At 41.6% G+C, this 20,421-nt stretch overlaps 1 protein-coding gene across 2 annotated transcripts in view; it reads left to right on the plus strand.

Moving 5' to 3' along the window:
- Positions 1-20,421, plus strand: part of LOC132775828 (uncharacterized) — a 44,280-nt gene that overhangs the window by 16,476 nt on the left and 7,383 nt on the right. Inside the window, exons 12-19 of one of the 2 annotated variants that reach the window (XM_060776839.2) lie at positions 1,621-1,687; positions 6,170-6,264; positions 7,700-7,828; positions 11,674-11,788; positions 12,470-12,607; positions 15,553-15,719; positions 16,801-16,889; positions 18,728-19,118. In XM_060776839.2, coding sequence (XP_060632822.2) covers positions 1,621-1,687; positions 6,170-6,264; positions 7,700-7,828; positions 11,674-11,788; positions 12,470-12,607; positions 15,553-15,719; positions 16,801-16,889; positions 18,728-18,923 — 996 coding nt within the window. In that variant the 3' untranslated portion in view covers positions 18,924-19,118. Of the gene's footprint in view, positions 1-1,620; positions 1,688-6,169; positions 6,265-7,699; positions 7,829-11,673; positions 11,789-12,469; positions 12,608-15,552; positions 15,720-16,800; positions 16,890-18,727; positions 19,119-20,421 lie in introns of those variants that run through there. The other variant, XM_060776840.2, reaches the window with a different exon arrangement.

A 20,421-nucleotide genomic window follows, 5' to 3' on the forward strand; every position in this document is an offset into this window, starting at 1 on the left:
AGACCTCATGGGCCATCCAGCCCAACCTCCTGCCAAGAAGCAGGAAAATCATATTCAAGTCATATTCAAGTCACCTTAGAGCAGTGGTTCCCAACCTTTGGTCCTTCAGTTGCTTTTGACTTCAACTCCCAGAAATCCCAGCAATCTTACCAGCTGTTAGGAATTGTGGGAGCTGAAGTTCATAACATCTGGAGGACCAAAGGTTGGGAAACACTGCTTTTGAGGAAGGCAGTGGCAAACTTTAGATGCACACAAGTCTTCTGGAAATCTACAACAGCATTGCAAGGAGAGAAACGGGTAATTCTAGTTGCCACAAATGCTGGGTTGAGACCCATGGAAATCTACAAGAATAAATTAAGTGGGCATTTTTCCACACATAGAAACATTGACATTAAACTATATGGTTTAAAAATAAGAGTGATGAAACTGGAGTGTGTGGGAAAGAAGGCTTAAAGGAGATAAATAAACAAAACATTGTTTGCCTTGCCCTCTGTCTGGCTGGAATATTGAGTGCCAGATGATGCAACACACTTCTTTCCCCAAAGACTTTGTTCCACATCAGGCATCTGGCCACATTTGTGATTAGCTGACATGTGGCAGGAAATGGAACAGTGCAATGGTTATTTAATTAAAAATTAACTAAGAAAACAATTCTTAATCCTTGGAGACAAAGAAGAAAAATACAAACTGCAGTAAAGATTAGTGAATGTTTCTAATTCCAAAAGAAATGAGGAGACCTCTGTGCAAAGATACCAAGAGGTGATAAGAATCAGGGGACTGCAGAGGCAATGCAAAGATTAAATATTATTATAACAATTATTCTTTAGATCAGTTGTTCCTGAATGAAAGGTCCTGAATGAAATCACTTTGAGCTGCAACACTTACAATGGGTGCTGTCCCCTGTTAAAAATTAGCTTCACTTTGTGTCTTTTAATTTTTTCAAGAGCAAGATCCAAAATCCTGTTAGTATCTTACACATATGTCATTTCCCCCGTGGAAACAGTTGGATTTCTTTGTCCAGTGCAGAGCATTTGTATTCGGATTAAGGTTATAGAAGGCAAGTTGCAGTTTGTGCCTGCATGTGTATTAAACATTGATGTATTACACATTCTTGCATTGTGCATTCAGCTGCACATTTGGAGTCTTGGTTCAGTTGCGCACCATAGATACTTGACACCAATCCAATCCAATCCAATAAGTCTTTATTGGCCTATACATAGCAAAGAGGTATAAAATACAGTAAAAACCATAGAAAAGGGAACTTCACATTTGCTACACATTCAGTTTACAGTCACAGACTGTAAATTCAGTTTACAGTCACTGCATAATTCCACATGCAGAGATTTACATTACACAATCCTATTGTAGGCTCTCAGTCAATGTATTCATTTGATCTGGTTTGGGTTTCCCCTTTATTCTGCATTGGACAGTCTAGTCAGCAAGAGTACATAGAACCACCCTAAATAATTTCTGAACAAATACCTTTATTACATTGGTGACACTTGAAGTAAATTCAAATGAATTAAATCAAGTAGATACAAGGCATCAGTGTAAGTACATAAATATCATTGAGCATGTTCAATTTGTTTCGATCCTCTGACCTCTGTTCTGTACTTGCAGCATGGTGGGCAGACAAATCCCTCAACAGTGAGACAATCTTTTGGAGGTGTGGGAAGAAATCTAGCAGGTAATTTGTTCACATTCACAGCCTTGAATATTTTTCACACTTTTGGAATCTAGATTAATTTTTTTTACTAGAGATTGGACATCCGTCAATTCATGTAAAATAGTGATCAGGAAGGCAAGGGGATGATGTTTTGAAAATTAAAGAACCAAAGTGTCACTGAGCAAATGTTCAGCCCAGAAATTTGTTTTCTGTGTAAGAACACACAGCTTAGTGGTTTGAAGCTGCTGTCAGATGTAGACTGGGACTCAGATGTGTACATTTAGACCAGGCATGAGCAAACTTTGGTCCTACAGCTGTTAGGATTTGTGGGAGTCAAAGTCCAAAGCACTTGGAGGGCTGAAGTTTGCCCATGCCTGATTTAGACAGATATGTCTAGTTAAGACTCTGACAGTGGGCACAAGCAACAAAAATAAAAGACTTTGCAACACAAACTTTAGGGGATCTACTCCACTTCAAAAATGCAAAGAGGCCAGACTCAGTTCCTGTATAATTGATTTGATTTTGTTGAATGTGTGCCTATAAGTAAAGGTAAAGATTTCCCCTAACATTAAGTCTAGTCGTGTCCAACTCTGGGGGATGGTGCTCATCTCCATTTCTAAACTGAAGAGCCGGCATTGTCCATAGACGTCTCCAAGGTCATATGGCCGGTATAACTGCATGGAGTGCCGTTATCTTTCTGCCAGAGTGGTATCTATTGATCTACTCACATTGGCATGTTTACAAATTGCTAGGTTGGCAGAAGCTGGGGTAACAGCGGGAGCTCACCCCACTCCCTGGATTCAAACCACCGACCTTTTGGTCAGCAAGTTCAGCAGCTCAGCAGTTTAACCCATTGCACCACTGGGAGCTCTGAATATGTGCCTATCCTCCATCATTTCACAAATAAAAATGGGGATGCATGAGGCCAAGAAACTGCAGGATGTGGTGAAGATAGCAAAAGTTATTAAGCGAGGAGTGGCTGCAGCAGTTTGCTTTTGCCTGAGATGTAATAATAATAAATAATAAAACTTTATTTATAGACCGCCCTTTCTCTCTGAGGGGACTCAGGACAGTTTACAACACAAAAAGGCAAACATTCAATGCCTAGACAAATGCATTTTTTTACAGTAATGCAATATAATAAACATAATAATGACAGGGTTTTTTTTTTCCGTATCAAGAGTGACTTGAGGAACTGCAAATCGCTTCTGGTGTGAGAGAATTGGCCGTCTGCAAGGACGTTGCCCAGATGTTTTGATATTTTACCATCCTTCTGGGAGGCTTTTCTCATGTCCCTGCATGGAGAGCTGGAGCTGACAGAGGGAGTTCATCCACACTCTCCCCAGATTTGAACCTGTGATCTGTCGGTCTTCGGTCCTGCCGGCACAAGGCTTTAACCCATTGCACCATCAGGGGCTCCTAATAATGACAGTCAACTTATTGTATTAAAAAATTATGTGAAAATGAAAAACAAGATACAAATAATCACGTAGAAATAGGTTACACTACAAAGAAAGGCAAGATTCAATAATTTAATTGAGCACGATCTACTTTTGAATGTTGAACTCAGTTTCAGCAGTTGAAGTAAATTGAGACTGAAGGGGGAAAGTGAGTGGAAGAGAGATAAATTGGAATGTTTTAAAAGCAGAGAAAAATGTGATGACAGAGGAATATTAGGACTGTCTTTGCCAAATAAGCCAGTTGGAAGATATGCATGGTGAAGTATACATTTGTTTATTGCACTAGCTTCTACTTGTTTCTTTTTTAAAAGACTATTTTATTTGTAGCCCTTTTTGTAGAAAACTAAAAAAAAGTTGAGTGATATTTTGGTTGAATTAACGAGAAGAGGCCCTCAAGGAGTTTGAAGAGGTTGAGGCAAGGTCTCTGCAAATGATTTTTTAATGTTGGAGGCCTCAAGGCTGCCCAGTATGGTTCTAAAATAGTAACAAGGATCCCTGTTGTGTTTGAAATACACACGTCATAAATTTGATGAAGTATTCAGAAATTCAAGGCTTAAAGAACTCAAAGTTCAAGGCTTGACGTTTTAACTCTCAAGTTTAGAGTTCTCCCACTTTCCTCCTCTGTTTTCACATCAGCTCTCAGCTTGGCTTCTCCCTCCGAATTAAAATTCTTCAAGAAACTGCAGGCAAGGCAATATTCTCTGTTGCTGAATTCTGCGTACAAAATGAACTCAACCTCTTCCCTGTCCACTTGGACTGCAACAGATCACTGCTGGAGCTGGACTGAACCCTTTTAACTAATCTTAAGAGATGTTCTTTCGGATTCTCTGAATTTAAGGGATGGAGCTCAGAAATGTCAGTTTTTTGTAAGGCAGTTCCCCGAGTCTCCTACACAATACAGCTGCTGGATATATAGTTCAAAAATGACATTTCCATGCTGTGCTCAGCAGCAGAGCGCATATCTTGCATGCACTTAGTCTCAGTTTCAACCCCTACCACCTCCATTGTAAAAGGATCATGTTATAGCAGGTGATGGGAAAGATCATTTCCAGAGACGCGAGAGTAGTTTGCATTCAGAAAACTGAGCAGGGAAATGAAGAGAGGAGGGGGCATAATTCTGTCTTTTAAGTGAAGGCACAAGTAAAAGCAAACTGGTGCAACTTAGATTATGCATTTCTTCCTCATAACCTTTACCATTTTTGGCTGCATTTTTTTTACTGTTTTTCATTCCTGAAATGTTGTTGAATATATCTTTGTCCTATATTTGTAGTCTCCCAACCAGGAAATAACTGTTAGGGGAAACTGCCCTAAAATATAGCAGAGCATCCAAAAACAAACAGGATACTAAAAGTTGAGCATCAGCTCACAGCATTCAGAGCGTGAAGTGCTGTGTGATGTGGCTGTAAAGAATGTAAAGCTTAGGCAGGCAAACAAGCAGAGTCCAATCTTTAAAATCACAAAAGGTTTATTTACAATAATAAACAATAATTACATTTCTTAATAGTAAAGAACTGGGTCTGAGCTACTCTAACATCCATCTCTTCTAAGGTTTCAAAGAGAGGGGAATCTTAAAAATCACAAAAGATTTATTTACAATAATAAACCATAATTGCATTTCTTAATAGTAAAGGACTGGGTCTGAGCTACTCTAACATCCATCTCTTCTAAGGTTTCAAAGAGAGGGGAAAATCATCCAAGCACTACATCTCTCTGACACACACACACACAGACAGAGAGAGATCTCAAAGCACACAGCACATACACCAATGTCAGAAACAAAAGTCAAGGTAAAAGTTTGCAGTAGAAAAATATCCATTCTACATAACCAATCAGAATGAGAACAGAAGAGGAGAGAAGAAATAGATACATACCCAACTCTCATACAGGAGACATGGGGGAAGGGAAACCCTTAGTCTATACTAAACTAACTGCTCCTTGTTGAGGACTTGAGACTTGGGCAGTGTGGGGTTGAATTCCAACAATAACTACATCCCTGCTTAGATCCTGAAATCAGACGAGAATTGATGTAACAATGCAGTTTGAATATCCCTTACCCAAAATGGTTGCAAACAGAAATGTTCTGTATGGCTTTAGCCTATAAAAGCCCTAAACAGTTCTGGCCCAACTTACGTGTCTGAACGCATCTCCCCTTATGAACCACCTAGGACCTTAAGATCGTCTGGGGAGGCCCTGCTCTTGTTACCGCCTTCATCAAAAGTACATTTGGCGGGGATGAGAGACAGGGCCTTCTTGGTGGTGGCCCCTCGGCTATGGAACACTTTCCCTAGGGATATCAGATCGGCCCCCCTCCCTTTTAATATTTCGTAAAAAAGTCAAGACATGGCTTTTTGAACAAGCATTTACAAATGCAGAGTAACTGACAAAGGAAAATGGAATGACTGGACGATGGGACCAGACAATGTTTTTAACAAGGAGACGCTAGTAATGTATGTTTTATTTATTTTTTAATGGTTATTATTATATGTTAATGTTTTCAATCATATTTATGGTATTGTGGGCATTGAATTTTCCCAGTAAACTGCCTTGAGCCGCCTGCATGCTAAGAAAGGCGGTATACAAATTCAGCAAATAAATAAATAAATGTTGAATTTTCAAATACTTCCATATACATGATGATCTTGGAGGTGATACCTAAGTCTAACATGACATTCATTTGTATTTCATATGCATCTTGCACACACAACTGGAAGTTAATTTTATACAAAAATTATACGATTTTGCATTTGAAGCAAAGTGTGTGTACACTGAACCATTAGAAAATAAATGTGTCATGATCTCAGCCACCCAGGTAGATAATTTTGGATTTGGGAGTATTTTGAAATTCTGGATAAGGGATATTGAGGCAGTATGAAATCAGATCATGCTGGACTAGATGGAGAAATAGTCTGTTATAAGAAAGCTCCCTGTACACAAGAGGGAGAGAGAATGCCTTCCCTCCAAGCACATACTGTATCTGGAGATTTAGGTTCAAGGTAGTTAACACAGAGCCCTGTTTTTTTCTGTCTCTCTTTTCTGGTTTCAGATTGCTTAAGTCGTCTTGGGAAGACTCCTTTCTTCATCTCAGTCATGGGGAAAGATGAACATTCAGAATCTGTCATGCGTTACTGCAGGCATATGGTAGTTCACAGTATGTGATTATTGTTAAGATCTCTGCAATACGTTTTCTCTTTATACCTGATCTTGGTTATGTTTTGTCAAGTGTGTTACTTTTGCTACAAAAGACTTAACCCAAGCAGTCCCTTTGCAGAGCCTAGGTTTGAAGCATGACCAACCAAGCAAGAATTCTCTGTGGACATTGTATCACCGAAATGTCTACAACTCTTAGTTGTCACATTCAAACACAAGAGAAAGCAGCTTTTAAATAATACAATTTGGGCCCATATTTTTGCAAGTGAAAAGAAGAAAAAACTCAATATTACATTACTATTTCAGCCCTATCATTGCTTCCAAGATTTCTTATCCACAGGGGTGCCATTTGAGATATCACTAGACAGACTGAGGGAGGGGGAAATTAACAGGTCTGTTCCTAGGCACTTAACTCCACACATCTTATGAAGTAGACTTAAGTATTTGGAAGATTATGCTACCAATTTCATCACATCAGCTTGTTGTCTCACGGCAATCATGTAGTTTAACCTAATGGAAACATGCTGTTATTGTAATGAAGGACTTTCACACATTGCTGCACTTGTGCTCTGCTGGTGCTTTGCTGATGCAAATTCCCACAGTCAGTTATCCACACAGACTTGGTTCTGACCTATATTCATCTTACCATTTTTAAAATTTTGCACTCATGGCATTCTCACAACTCCTTCTTCCACTTTGTAATTTTGGGTCTGAGAAGGAAGGAAACTATTGTGAAAGATATAATGGTGCAACAATAGTGATCTAGAATTCATGTATGGGTTTTCCTTCAATGAAAAGAGACAATCCAATCACTATTCAAGTACAATGCAACTACGGGACAGCCATGATGTCTTGTGATAAGCCTCAACATAATAAACTTTTATTTTTCAGTAATTGTGTTTTATCAGCCTCAAAGTCTTTAGTCTCAAAAATGCCAAAAAATCCCCAAAAACCCTATACTCTGACAAGAGAGACACTTGTGCAATCTTTCCTCTATTCACTGTGTTACTGTGCAGTCGTCTTGTTAAAAGTAGTTCTTTATCCAATTTTTTTTTGGTATGTGTTGGGGAGCGACTTGAAATGGCAAGTCGCTTCTGGTGCAAGAGAATTGGCCATCTGCCAGGACGTTGCCCAGGGGACACCTGGATGTTTTATCAGGCTTCTCTCCTATCCCTGCATGAGAAGCTGGAGCTGGCAGGTGGGAGCTCACCATGCTCCCCAGTTTCAAACTGCCAATCTTTTGGTCAGCAGTCCTGCTGGCACAAGGGTTTAACCCATTGTGCTACTGGGGGCTCCTCTTTATCCAAATGGGATTATTTCTTGTATACAGCTAGAGTTATATGGGGGAAGGGAGCAGCATACTCTGGGCTTGCGGAAAGGAAAAAAAATTCAATATATTTCTTGTCTATCCCTGCTTTGCTTTGAGGATATGAGAGGTGTCTTGCAACTGGAAGGACACAACACAGCCACTTACTGTGCTGTAATCACTGGCAGCGGAGAATTGACCCTTGGCTTGGGCGACATGGACATTCACCAGCAGATAACTGAGCAATATGTAAGGTTCTTCTGTACTCCTTTCTTTCCAGGAACTGAAATCTCTTTGCCATACTCTACTTACATTGCCTTTCCCAAAGAGCTGTGATGCTTCTGACTGGTAGTTCCTCAGAGGTCTCAACTAGTCTGCGTGAGTTCACACGCGGAGTAAGGCAGGGCACAAATATTATATAGAAATAAATGAATCATTACACAGGAGTCTTGGTAGCCCCGATCCTTGGTACTTGATCATTTGGGAGGACTCAGCTCCCCTCTCTGGTGTATTTCTAGGGAGTGACAACATCCCTGCCTCTCAATCCTGGTATCCATGCCATAGCCAGATGTAAGAGGAGATTATCTGCTGAGACCTTTGGAGAACAGATGATCTCATTGTTCCGCATCTGGCTGTGGGCACACAGCAGAACTCTTTTCCAGTCTTTTGCTTACTGAGTTTCTGGGGTGGGCACTATCACACCCTGATTGTGAGTCCTCAGTGTAGTGTAATTCTCCCCTTGGAAATTTTACCATATGCTTAGGGATGTAGGATCTTGTCCATTATATCGCAAGCTAGGCCCAAATAATGTATAGTTCTAGACACCTTTTTGAACCACCGCAGACGCCATAAGCACCTATACTGAGTGCGTCCTTCAGAAACTAGCAAGGGTTATGACAAGGTGCTGAAAGCTGGCTCCAATGTCTCCACCCACAACTCCTTCCCCAGATGCTCTGTTTCTAGGACATGCCGAGCTATAGAAACACAGGTAAACACAGCCTGCTTGAAGCATATTTTGGAAGGCTAATGGAAGGGGTATTTAGAAGTGATTCAGGTGCAGCTCCACCCTTTTCCTCTGCTCATAGCAACTATGGTGAAGGAAGGAATCAAGGTGCTGCACTTAACAGCTGATAGTGTTTTGTTAAAAAGGCAGATGTATGTCACCAGTTCACTTATCAGCAAGACCCTTAAAAGACTGAAGATGGAAGGGGAAAAAGTGATCATTGCTTCCACCCGCTCTCCACCCTTTCCCGATTCTCCTTTTATTAGCAAAGGAAGGAAAAAGAATGTAAGACCATTAAGCATTATATAATATTCTGGGTCCTTTTCAGAATAGTACAATGAAAAGAAAGCCATATGGTTCCTATCAAGCTTAGTGTGCTGTTGCAGCGATGTTCCTTTTGATTGATTTTACCCAAGTTGTGAGATGTGAGAAGCTGTCATGAGTTGGAAGGAAAATTTATAGCACAGGGTAGCATGTTAAGTAAAAAAAAAAAAACAGAGTTTGGCAAAGCTTATTTTAGACTACAGTTCCCCAAACCAACATGGCCACACAGGAGCTTCTGGGAATTCTAGCAAAGTCACCTTTCCAAGTTTTGGGCAAAATGTTAGGCTAAGTTTCCAATAGCTAGCTCGTTTCCCAAGATTTAGATTCAATCATATCTAATTGTAACCTAGAAGTACACTCTACCATTTTCAGCATAAACAAAAACTTTATCTACAAGTTACTTTTGGATAGATGGGTCCATTGCTTGACAACATAGGAAACTTCATATGTATCCTTTTTACTGTTCTCATGAACATCATTTTCCCTTCTTATTTTGAGGTGAGGTTTCCCATTCAGTGGAAGTAAACACAGTTTTTATTTGCTTCAAAACTGTGCATCTTCCATTGCTTGTCAACAAGTGTTACACTCTCACAACTTGTAAGGACACTTTTGCTCTAGGGCTGCATAGCTGAATTTATTTGTCAGTCCCCTTCTTAAATCATCCTTTTGAGGCAATTTGTCTAATTGCATCTCCCTATACAGACCATCGCGTGCACTGTGGTCAAAGGAGGAGGTCCTCCTCTCAGTCCCACCCTCATCTTAAGCTTGGCTGGTGGGAATGAGAGAGAGGGCCTTCTCCGCGATCACTTCCTATCTCTGGAACTCCCTCCCTAAAGAAGTAACAATGCCCCCCACCCTCCTCTAAAATGCACCAAATGCACCTTAGCATATGGAGAGGAGGAAGACTAAGACACTTTAACTACTTGGAATGCTGGCTAGTACCACTTGTACTATATGGCTGCCATGTTACATTTCAAATGAACCCTGGTGCCATCCATTTTTATTTCATCACAGTGCTTAATTCTTTGTGTTATTACTGTTGCTTTATTGTGTATTATTTTGATATGTTTGTACTCACCTGAGGCATTGAATGTTTGCCTTTTTGTATGTGTAAACCACCCTTCGGGGGGAGAGGGTGGTTTGGAAATAAAGTTTTCATTATCATTATATAAAGGACCAGTGCACATTGAAATAGCCAATGGCATGTTTGCACTAATTGTGTTTGCAAATGTGAGCACAAAAATAGCTGAATGGTAAGCAAGCAAATGCAGAATAATAATATTTATTTATTTATTTATCATGTCAGGAGTGAACCAGACAGTTGTATTGTATTGAGAGAAAAAACACAGACACACAAAGTTTGCAAACTTAGCATTATACTAAACATCCTTTGACCAGTAGCTGGCCACTTGGAGTGCCTCTGGTATTGCTATAAGGTCCTCCATTGTGCATGTGGCAGGGCTCAGGTTGCATTGTAGTAGGTGGTCTATGGTTTGCTCTTCTCCACACTCACATGTTGTGGATTCCACTTTGTGGCCCCTTTTCTGCATCTCGTGGTGCCGGAGTGCAGTCTGTTCAGCGCCTTCCAAGTTGCCCAATTTTCTGTGTGCCCAGTAGGGAGTCTCTCATTTGGTATCAGCCATTGATTGAGGTTCTGGGTTTTAGCCTGCCAGTTTTGGACTCTCACTTGCTGAGGTGTTCCAGCGAGTGTCTCTGTAGATCTTAGAAAACTTTTCCTTGATTTAAGTTGTTGGTGTACTGGCTGATATCCAAACAGGGGGATGGGCCAGAGATATCATTGCCTTAGTCCTTTCACTATTGGTTGCTACTTCCCGGAGGATGTCAGGTCATACAATACCGGATAAACTCTGTAATTTCTCCAGTGGTGTAGGGTACAGACATCCCGTGATAATGCGGCATGTCTCATTAAGAGCCACATCCACTGTTTTAGCGTGGTGAGATGTGTTCCACACTGGGCATGCATACTCAGCAGCAGCAGCAGCAACAGAATAATAATAATTATTATTATTGTTGTTGTTGTTGTTGTTGTTGTTGTTGTTGTTATTTATATTACCTACCTCTCCTTGTGACTCTAACTTACAGAGAGAAAATTCAATTTAATAAAACAGCTTTTTTCTTACCTTTGGAATGCTGTAATCTATCTTGAAACCCATACTAGTAGAAAGGCAAAATATAAATAATATATTAGTTTAATAAGAGCATCACTGTTGTTCTGCAGGAAAGGGGTTAGAGCAAGGATGTTACAAGCTTAGCTTATGAGTTGTACGTGATGCTCAAAACCTTTATTGTGGTTCTTAGTTCACTCCAAATTCTCTTGATTCCCCCTAATTAAAAAAAAATCAGACAGATGAATAAAATTGCTGTATTTTATGGCATTTTCACCCTTTGTTGTTGTTTTGAGGTTGGAAACTGCAGAGTTACACATTCTTCTGGAAATACAAAGAAGTCATCTTTTGTCCTGCTGGTCTCAAATTCATTAGGCAGTAACAGTTACTTTGGGCAAGATCGCTTGGTATCAAAGTTTAGTGGAAGAAGGGTGAGGGGATAGAAAGAGGACAGAAGGCATTATATGGAAATTCATTTATTGATCCACAGGAAGCCTATGATCCAGAACAGCATAATGGCTAAATTAACTTTGCCCAGCTATGGACTTCACCTTCTTTAGTTTAGGAAGAGAAGGGAATACTTCATGTCTAGAATCATTTCAGCTTTTTCATGACAAAATCTCTTCTACATTTCCTTGCAGGTTTCCAAATTCAAGGAGAACCTCTGCTTATCCCCACTAATTTGCATTGATGGGAATGTGCCGATATCCACCATTCAATACATCTGTGAGATTGCGAAAAAGCATAATCTAGCAGGTAAGGGGGGGTGGCTATGATAAAACCACAAGAACGGCCATATTCTTTAAGCTGAACACACAGAAATGATACATTCAAGGGGTTGGAGGGATATATACCAATCCTAACCCCATTCCATCACTCTCCTGTTTTGTGAGTTGTGCATAAAGAAGCCCCTGGTGGCACAGTGGGTTAAACCCTTGTTCCAGCAGAACTTCTGACCAAAAGGTTGGTGGTTTGAATCTGGGGAGTGGGGTGGGCTCCCATTTCTCAGCTCCAGCTTGAGAGAAGCCTCCCACAGGATGGTAAAACATCTGGGCCTCCCCTGGACAACGTCCTTGCAGACTACCAATTTTCTCACACCAGAAGCAAGTTACAATTTCTCAAATTGTGCATTATTTTTCTTATGTTTTCATTCTGTCATTCAATTAGAATTCTGCAAATGAGATATCAAAACATGCTTACTTATAGGGTCAAGGAGAAAGGGTCCTTCTCCATAATTTTTATGGTGGCAGGTGTTTTGAGAAGCTTAGGACCAAAGCACCAGCCTAAAAGGTGCAAGTGAGCACTCCAGATGTTTTGGACTCCAATAATCTCTTTGCTGTTGGTCATGCTTGTAGGAACTGTGGTCCAAACTCCCTTTAGAGCACCAGCTTAATGGTTCAAAACTGTATGTTGAGTAACCTAATATCTCTTTTGAAGTGTGTTACGAGCCAACGGATGTGGACAAGGCCTCCAAGCCATTCGTTTCAGACAGTTGGAGGGCCCTGACTTATATCTCTCCCAATCTACGGGAACTCAGAGCGATTAACCAGACGCTGGGACATCCTGTGCCTGCAGGTGAAGCATCCTTGAGAGTGGGGGTGAGAAAGGGGGAAAATCCATCTATCTGTCTATTCTGCCTGTCTAATCTCTGTGTGTGTCTACCTATCATATATTAATATATCTATATATACTGCCTGCCTATTGAAGTAACTTCTTAATAAATGAAATATATTTTGGATATCTTGTCTGTCTGTCTGTCTATCTATCTATCTATCTATCTATCTATCTATCTATCTACCTGTTTCATCTGTCTTGCCTGCCTATCTGTATAATCTTTCCAAAATATCTATTAATCTAATCTATTTTGTATATTTGATCTATCTATTTATTTGATCTCTCTTGCCCATCTATCTATATATCTATCTGTCTAATTAGAAGCCCCTGGTGGTGCAGTGGGTTAAACCCTTGTGCCGGTAGGACTGCTGACCATAATAATAAACCTTTATTTATAACCCGCTACCATCTCCCGAAGGACTCGGTGAGGCGTACAAGAGGCCGAGACCCAATATATCAATAAACAACACAACAACAATACATCAATAAATAACTCAAGCAACAGACATTAAACAGCACGACACAATTTAAAATCAGTGTCAGGGCCAGTTGTAATGGATTAAAAATTTAAAAACTGGGCATGACCGGGTGAAATGGATAGGTATTTTTGGAGAAGATAGGGCATGCAGACAATCCTAGATTTCTAGTAAAGTACATTTGGGACAAAGTGCTTTGGGGTTTCCTATTCTGGGAAGGCACACTGGAACAGCCATGTTTTCAAACTCCTCCTAAAGACTGCCAGCATCGGGGCATGCCTGATATCCTTGGGGAGTGAATTCCAGAGTCGAGGGGCCACCACGGAGAAGGCCCTGTCCCTTGTCCCCACCAATCGTGCTTGCGATGCAGGTGGGATTGCGAGCAGGGCCTCTCCGGAAGCGATCGTGTGGGTTCGTATACAGAAATGTGGTCACGCAGGTAGGTGGGTCCCAAACCGTTTAGGGCTTTGTAGGTAAGCACCAGCACCTTGAATTGGGACCGGAAAATGAATGGCAGCCAATGGAGCTCCTTAAACAGGAGGGTTGACCTCTCCCTGTAAAGAGCGCCAGTTAACAATCCAAAAGTCGGATCTGGCCACGGTGGTCCACGCTCTTGTCACATCCCGGCTGGATTACTGCAACGCACTCTACGTGGGGTTGCCATTGAAGACTGCTCGGAAACTACAACTAGTCCAGCGAGAAGCAGCCAGATTGCTCACCGGAGCGACGTACAGGGAGCACACCACCCCCCTGTTGCGTCAGCTCCACTGGCTGCCGATCCAATTCCGAGCGGAATTTAAAGTGCTGGTCTTGACCTATAAAACCCTATACGGTTCCGGCCCAGTGTATTTGTCCGAACGGATCTCCCTCTACATCCCACCTCGAAGTTTAAGATCTTCTGGGGAGGCCCTGCTCTCGACCCCGCCGGTCTCACAAGTGAGGCTGACGGGGACGAGGAGCAGGGCCTTCTCAGTGGCGGCCCCCCGCCTGTGGAATTCACTCCCCGGGGAGATTAGATTGGCTTCTTCCCTCCTAGCATTTAGGAAAAAACTAAAGACCTGGATGTGGGACCAAGCTTTTGGTCACTCTGACAATTAACTCAAGGACCTGGCGATAGACAAAGATAATTGGAATAGAACGGATGTACGGCTCTGATATATGGACTCTGACATGAGATGGTTTTAGGTATTATGTTTTTATGATGTATTGATGTTTTAATCTGATTGTTGAATTGTGATAGTGTTTGGATTACTTGTTGTGTTTTGGGCATCTAATTGTGCCCTCCCTGTAAGCCGCCCTGAGTCCCCCTCGGGGTGAGAAGGGCAGGGTATAAGTGAATGAAATAAATAAATAAATAAATAAAGGTTGGTGAGTCAACTCCGGGGAGTGGGGTGAGCTCCCATCTGTCAGCTCCAGCTTCTTATGTGGGGACATGAGAAAGCATGCCACAGGATGGCAAAACATCCGGGCGTTCCCTGGGCAATGTCCTTGCAGACAGCCAGTTCTCCCACACCAGAAACAACTTGCAGTTTCTCAAGTGCTCCTGATATGGAAAAAAATGTCTAATTTGCAGTTCCAAAAAGTAATGTTACAAAACTCTAAGAACAGGGCCAGTCGTGGATTAAGACAGACACACAAAATATTAGCATACTGAGTTGCTGAGTAGTGCTGATAACACAGGCACTGCTTCCCCCGATTGACATACCCAGCTATAAAGGTACTGCTATACTTCCCCATCCTATTGCTACAAATGTCTTCTGGGATGAAAGCTGAGCTGTCTACCCACATCTAAAACAGAAGGAGTCAACTTCAATGTGGGTGGAGAGCCAGCTTTCACTCCTCACACCATTCCTCCAGTCCATCAGGATGTGCTGTCACTTTTGTTTAAGATTTGCTTTTTCCGCCATGTAGATAGTGATAATGAATCTGAACCATTGTCTCTTTGTGGTGCTTTGGCCATTTTTTCCAGTCAAAAAAAGGCAACATTGAGAAAGGGGGGAGGAGCATTAGGGTCTCTAGATCAGTAGTTCGCAACCTGTGGGTACTTAGGTGTTTTTGCCTACAACTCCCAGAAATCCCAACCAATTTACCAGCTGTTAGGATTTCTGGGAGTTGAAGGGCAAAACATCTGGGGATCCTCAGGTTGAGAACCACTGGTCTAGAGGCATGGGAGGCCATATGTGATCCTGATCTATCGCAGAGATCAGTAAGTGTAGCACTCTCTATTTTATTGGACTGAAATTCCTTTGATCCCTTACTTTCATGCTTGGTGGTGGAAGCTGCAGTCCAACAACATCTGGTAAAGAGTAAACTCTACTGCTTACTTCAAATTTCCAATGCATCCTAGTGATATGTGGAATGGCCTAGTTAATGTATTGGTTGTGAGTTTAGTTCTGTGTGGTAAGTTTTCATACCTTGAACTCTATTAAGCCCTGCCATCCAAGCTGGAAGATATTGTTGACACTGCTGCAAAACTGGCTGGTCCCTTGTTGAAGGAATTGCACTGTGTGGTGGTAACACTTGGCCAGAATGGAGTTTTGGTGTGTAGCCGGAATGAGAGTGGAACAATTTCTCTTCACTCCAGAGCTTGCAACAAGGTAGGATCACAAGAAGGCAAGTTACACTGGGTGGGTGGCATATGAGGGCTACAGTAAAGGGAGGTTGACAACTAGGGAACTAAATTATGAGGAAAAGTGAATTCTGCGATTGCTCATAAAATTACTCTTCTCTGGGATTTCTTATTTAAAAGCATGACTTCTTAAGATATAGTTCCATGAAGAATGTCATTTGTCACTTCCGTGCCCTCTGATTTAATTCTTTCAGGGAATGCTTATAGTGATCGCTGCACTAGGGCTCCTTTTTTAAAACCAGGGTATGCTTTACAGAGATAGCCCTATGGTTTGGAAGACAAACTTTCTCCTCCTTTTTTGATTTCAGAAGAGTTATATTGGGAGGAGAGCAATGACCAATCTTGATAAAATAGTTAAGAGTAGAGACAACACACTGGTAACAAAGGTCCACATAGTTAAAGCAATGGTATTCCCCATAGTAGCCTATAAATGTGAGAGCTGGACCATAAGCAAGGATGACCGAAGGAAGAAAGACGCTTTTGAACTGTGGTGATGGAGGAAAATTCTGAGAGTGCCTTGGACCATGAGAAGATCAAACCAGTCCATTCTCCAGAAAATAAAACTCAACTGCTCACTGGAGGGAAGGATATTAGAGGCAAAGATGAAATACTTTGGCCACATAATGAAAAGACAGGAAAGCTTAAAGAAGACAGTGATGCTGGGGAAAATGGAAGGATAGGGAAGAGGGGCTGACCAAGGGCTAGATGGAGGGATGTTATCCTTGAAGTGACTGGCTTGACTTTGAAGGAGCTGGGGATGGCAACCGCCGACGGGGAGCTGTGGCATAGGCTGGCCCATGAGGTCACAAAAATTTGGAAGCAACTGAAGGAATAAACAATGAATTGTGCAGAAGTGTCATTTTCACTGATACACTGTGACACTCCAGTTAAAAATGTTAAAATGTTAAAGAGTGAAATGAGAAAAAGCAAGGAAGACTTAACACCAATGTTCCAATATATATTTCAGAATTTAAAAGGAACCCATTCAGTGTTGGGTGTTTCAGTATTAGTGATAGTTCAAATTTGTGACAATGATAATGTCTCTATAGGGCCCTACAAATGAGTTGTATGCCACTCATTACCCAGCAATCCCCATTCCGGTGGAGGAGATCGTGAACGTCTCAGGAGCTGGCGACAGGTATGCTGTTAATTGTTTGTTGAGAGATTGCTACCATCACTGTGGCATCCTCATTCTTCCTGTGTTTTCTTTCTGCCACTTCGGTTGCTGGGACAACATAACAGTATAATGCATGTGCATGGCATTGCTAAGGAATAATTAGTCCAAATATTTATCTGGAGGTGATAAGAGACAGGGAGGTTATTGCAAATTGTCATTTTTTTCCAGAGCTTGTGTGAAAGGGAAAAAAATTGAGGCAATTTAAGTTTTGCTTCAAGTGTCTTGAGAAGGAGCAATTGTTAAGGGGCACCTGGCCCTCTTAGGAACAAGACCAGGCTTTGGAAGGGGAAACTTTATCCTCGCACTTAGATCCTTGCACTTGGAGTGTTAAGCCATTCTTCACTGACTGGCTTCCCAATCCTATAGCAGCTTCAAGTGGCACAAGTAAGGACTTGTAGTTCTTCAACCAGCTATAAGTGTACAATTTCCATTTGTAAAGAACAGTACACCACTTTCAAAAATCCTGAGAATTATAGATTTCTGAAACGGTTAGTGACACTTTCCCTTTTATTTGTTGAATGGCCTCCAGATGTTGTGAGACTGTAATTTCTATTATTCCTTGCCATTGGCTATGCTTGCTAAGATTGATGGGAGGTCAATCTGACAGTATCTGCACAGCTATATATGCCTCCCACACAGTATTATGATATAATTTTCAGAGGCTAGTAGCTATTTTGACATAGATGTATGATAGCACAGATGAATTCCAAACAGTCCTAGAATCTGACAGGAAATCCAGAATATTACTGAAATTGTGCTGCCATGTTGACAAAATTTGCTTAATAAAAGATCGGCTTAAAAACCTGGGTTAAAATATCCATAGGTCACATTATGCTGATGACATAGGCTGCTTGCCCTGGAGTGGAGCAGGAGTGTTAGTCATTTTTAATAGGTACTTACTGTATAAGCCTCATGAGGCTGGTGGCCATTTTTAATGGGGCTTTAATAAGCTCCCCATGTTGCTGCTGAATGTTGCTTGGGCTGAAAAAAGGAAAGTAAGGAGGGACAGCTGCTTTTCTTTCTTGTGAGCACTGTTTACCCCAGACAGCCATGGATACTTAAACAACAATACAACCAATGTGTTGTTGAAGGCTTTCATGACTCATCACTGGATTGCTGAGAGTTTTACGGACTGAGTGGCCATGTTTGGGAAGCATTCTCTTGTGATGTTTTGCCCACATCTATGGCTGGGATCCTCACAATCTCTGGGGATGCCTGCCATAGATGTGGGTGAAACATCAGGAGAGAATGCTTCCTGAACATGGCCATGCAGCCCATAAAACTCACCGCAAACCAATTCAACCAATGTCACTGTAATGATACCCACCCACTGCCATTACATGCACATTCCCACTTATGTGTAACTAAATTTTAACAATGTCCCTAAGTTTTAATCTCAATGTCTCTCCAGGTCATAGCAAATCTCCCCCACATCCAAATTGCACTTGACTGATACACAGTTGTGACTTAAGACACAACTGTTGACAATACCCCATCCAATGTCAAGGAAAATCACATAAGGGAAAAGCTACCTCATCACAACATTCAGAGGACTGGGTATCTGGTTTGCATCAGCCCAAGATTTTGTTTACACACACACACATTCTACAGTTCTTCAAAAAGATGGTCATATAGACTATATTGCTTTTCCCAATGTAGTTAATAAAATTCATAAATGCACACATTGTATTGGGGTGAGATAGTGATATTTCGTTCCGTGTGTTTTCCTGTGTGTTTAGGAATGAGGTACTTTGAGGTTTCTTCTCTAACTAAGCTGCAATGGCCTCTTCTCTCCAAAGCTTGATTGCTGGCATAATTGCAGGACTGCTTTCTGGGGAGGACACAGACAACTGTGTCCGGTTGGGTCTTCTTTCTGCCAGCCTCGCCCTTCGTTCCTATGAGCCTATTTCACCGGAGATCAGTAGTACCAAGGTGAACGTGGCAGAGCTAAAGGCCTGGACCTGGCCAGAGGCAAAGAGATGGAAGCTGTCTTAGACCTCCTGCTTCAAGATCTCCACGACACCACATCCGACTGCACAGGGGATAGGTACAGACGACCCAGAGGTCCTTCCTGAAGCCTTTCTTTGAAATGGAGCCAAAGATTGTTAATCTCTCTACCTCAGCTCTCCCTATTCTGTATTGCTATGTCTGTCTACTCTGCATTAAAAAATAAACTTTTTTTAAAAAAAATCCCACACCTAAGATCTTTACATCGACAAAGGATGCACATCCAGAAACAATACACTTCTTTAAATAAAGAAATCTGTCAGGAAGACCAAATATGTCCCCCAACTTGCATTACACTAGTTTTGAAAAAATATTTTTTTAAACTATTATTCCATAACTCTCCCAGCAAGCATGGCTATTGGCTAGGGGAATCTAGTAGCCAGCTGCAGTCCAGAATACAGGCAATCCCCATGTTACAAACAAGGTTCTGTAAGTTTTTTCTTAAGTTGAATTTCTATGTAAGTTGGAACAGGTACATTTTAAGTGTAACTCCAGCCAAAAAAACAAATAAAGCTTTGGATTGCATTGGGAAGGATTAACATCCCTGTGATTATTTTTTTCTGTCTGTGCCCCTGTTCAGAAAATTTCACATCTCTTTCTGTCCCTGTGATAATTGGATTTTGAAAAAGAAATGGCATATTATGGAAACAAAGATTGGTTTGTTTTTTTGGTCGTGTCAGGAGTGACTTGAGAAACTGCAAGTCGCTTCTGGTGTGAGATAATTGGCCATTTGCAAAGACGATGCCCAGGGAACACCCAGATGATTTGTTTCTTTTTTTAAAAAATGTACCGGACGCCCGGATGATTTGATGTTTTTATCATCCTTGTGGGAGGCTTCTCTCATGTCCCTGCATGAGAAGCTGGAGTTGATAGAGGGAGCTCATCCGCCTCTTCCCGGATTCGAACCTACGACCTGTCGGTCTTCAGTCCTGCTGGTACAGGGGTTTAACCCACAAAGATTGGTGAGAAAGCTTCAGTGGAGACACTTTTTCCCCATGATAACTCAGGAGTGAATTTCACTACTCGGGGTTGATTTCCCTCACTTCCTGTTATCTGGCCCTCATTCTTAACCATGAGTCATTTGTAATTTGGGCAGTGCCTGTATCAGATACTGTAGGTAATATTTCCGAGGAAGGGACTGGCAAAGCCATCCCTGAGTATGCCTCACCTAAGAATATCTATGAAATTCAAGGGGTGCTATAAATTGATGGGCCACTTGAAGGCATGCATGCATGCACATATGTGCGCACACACACATTTAATCCCTGATCATTGGCCATGTTGAATGGGATCAACAGGGATGGTGATCCCACATATCTTTAGGGCAGTGGTTCTCAACTTGTGGGTCCCCAGGTGTTTTGGCCTACAATGCCTAGAAATCCCAGCCAGTTTACCAGCTGTTAGGATTTCTGGGAGTTGAAGGCCAAAACATCTGGGGACCCACAAGCTGAGAACCGCTGCTCTAGGGCCTCTCCCTTTTAAAATA

The sequence above is a fragment of the Anolis sagrei genome, chromosome 5, assembly GCF_037176765.1.
Source record: "Anolis sagrei isolate rAnoSag1 chromosome 5, rAnoSag1.mat, whole genome shotgun sequence".
Lineage (NCBI taxonomy): Eukaryota > Metazoa > Chordata > Lepidosauria > Squamata > Dactyloidae > Anolis > Anolis sagrei.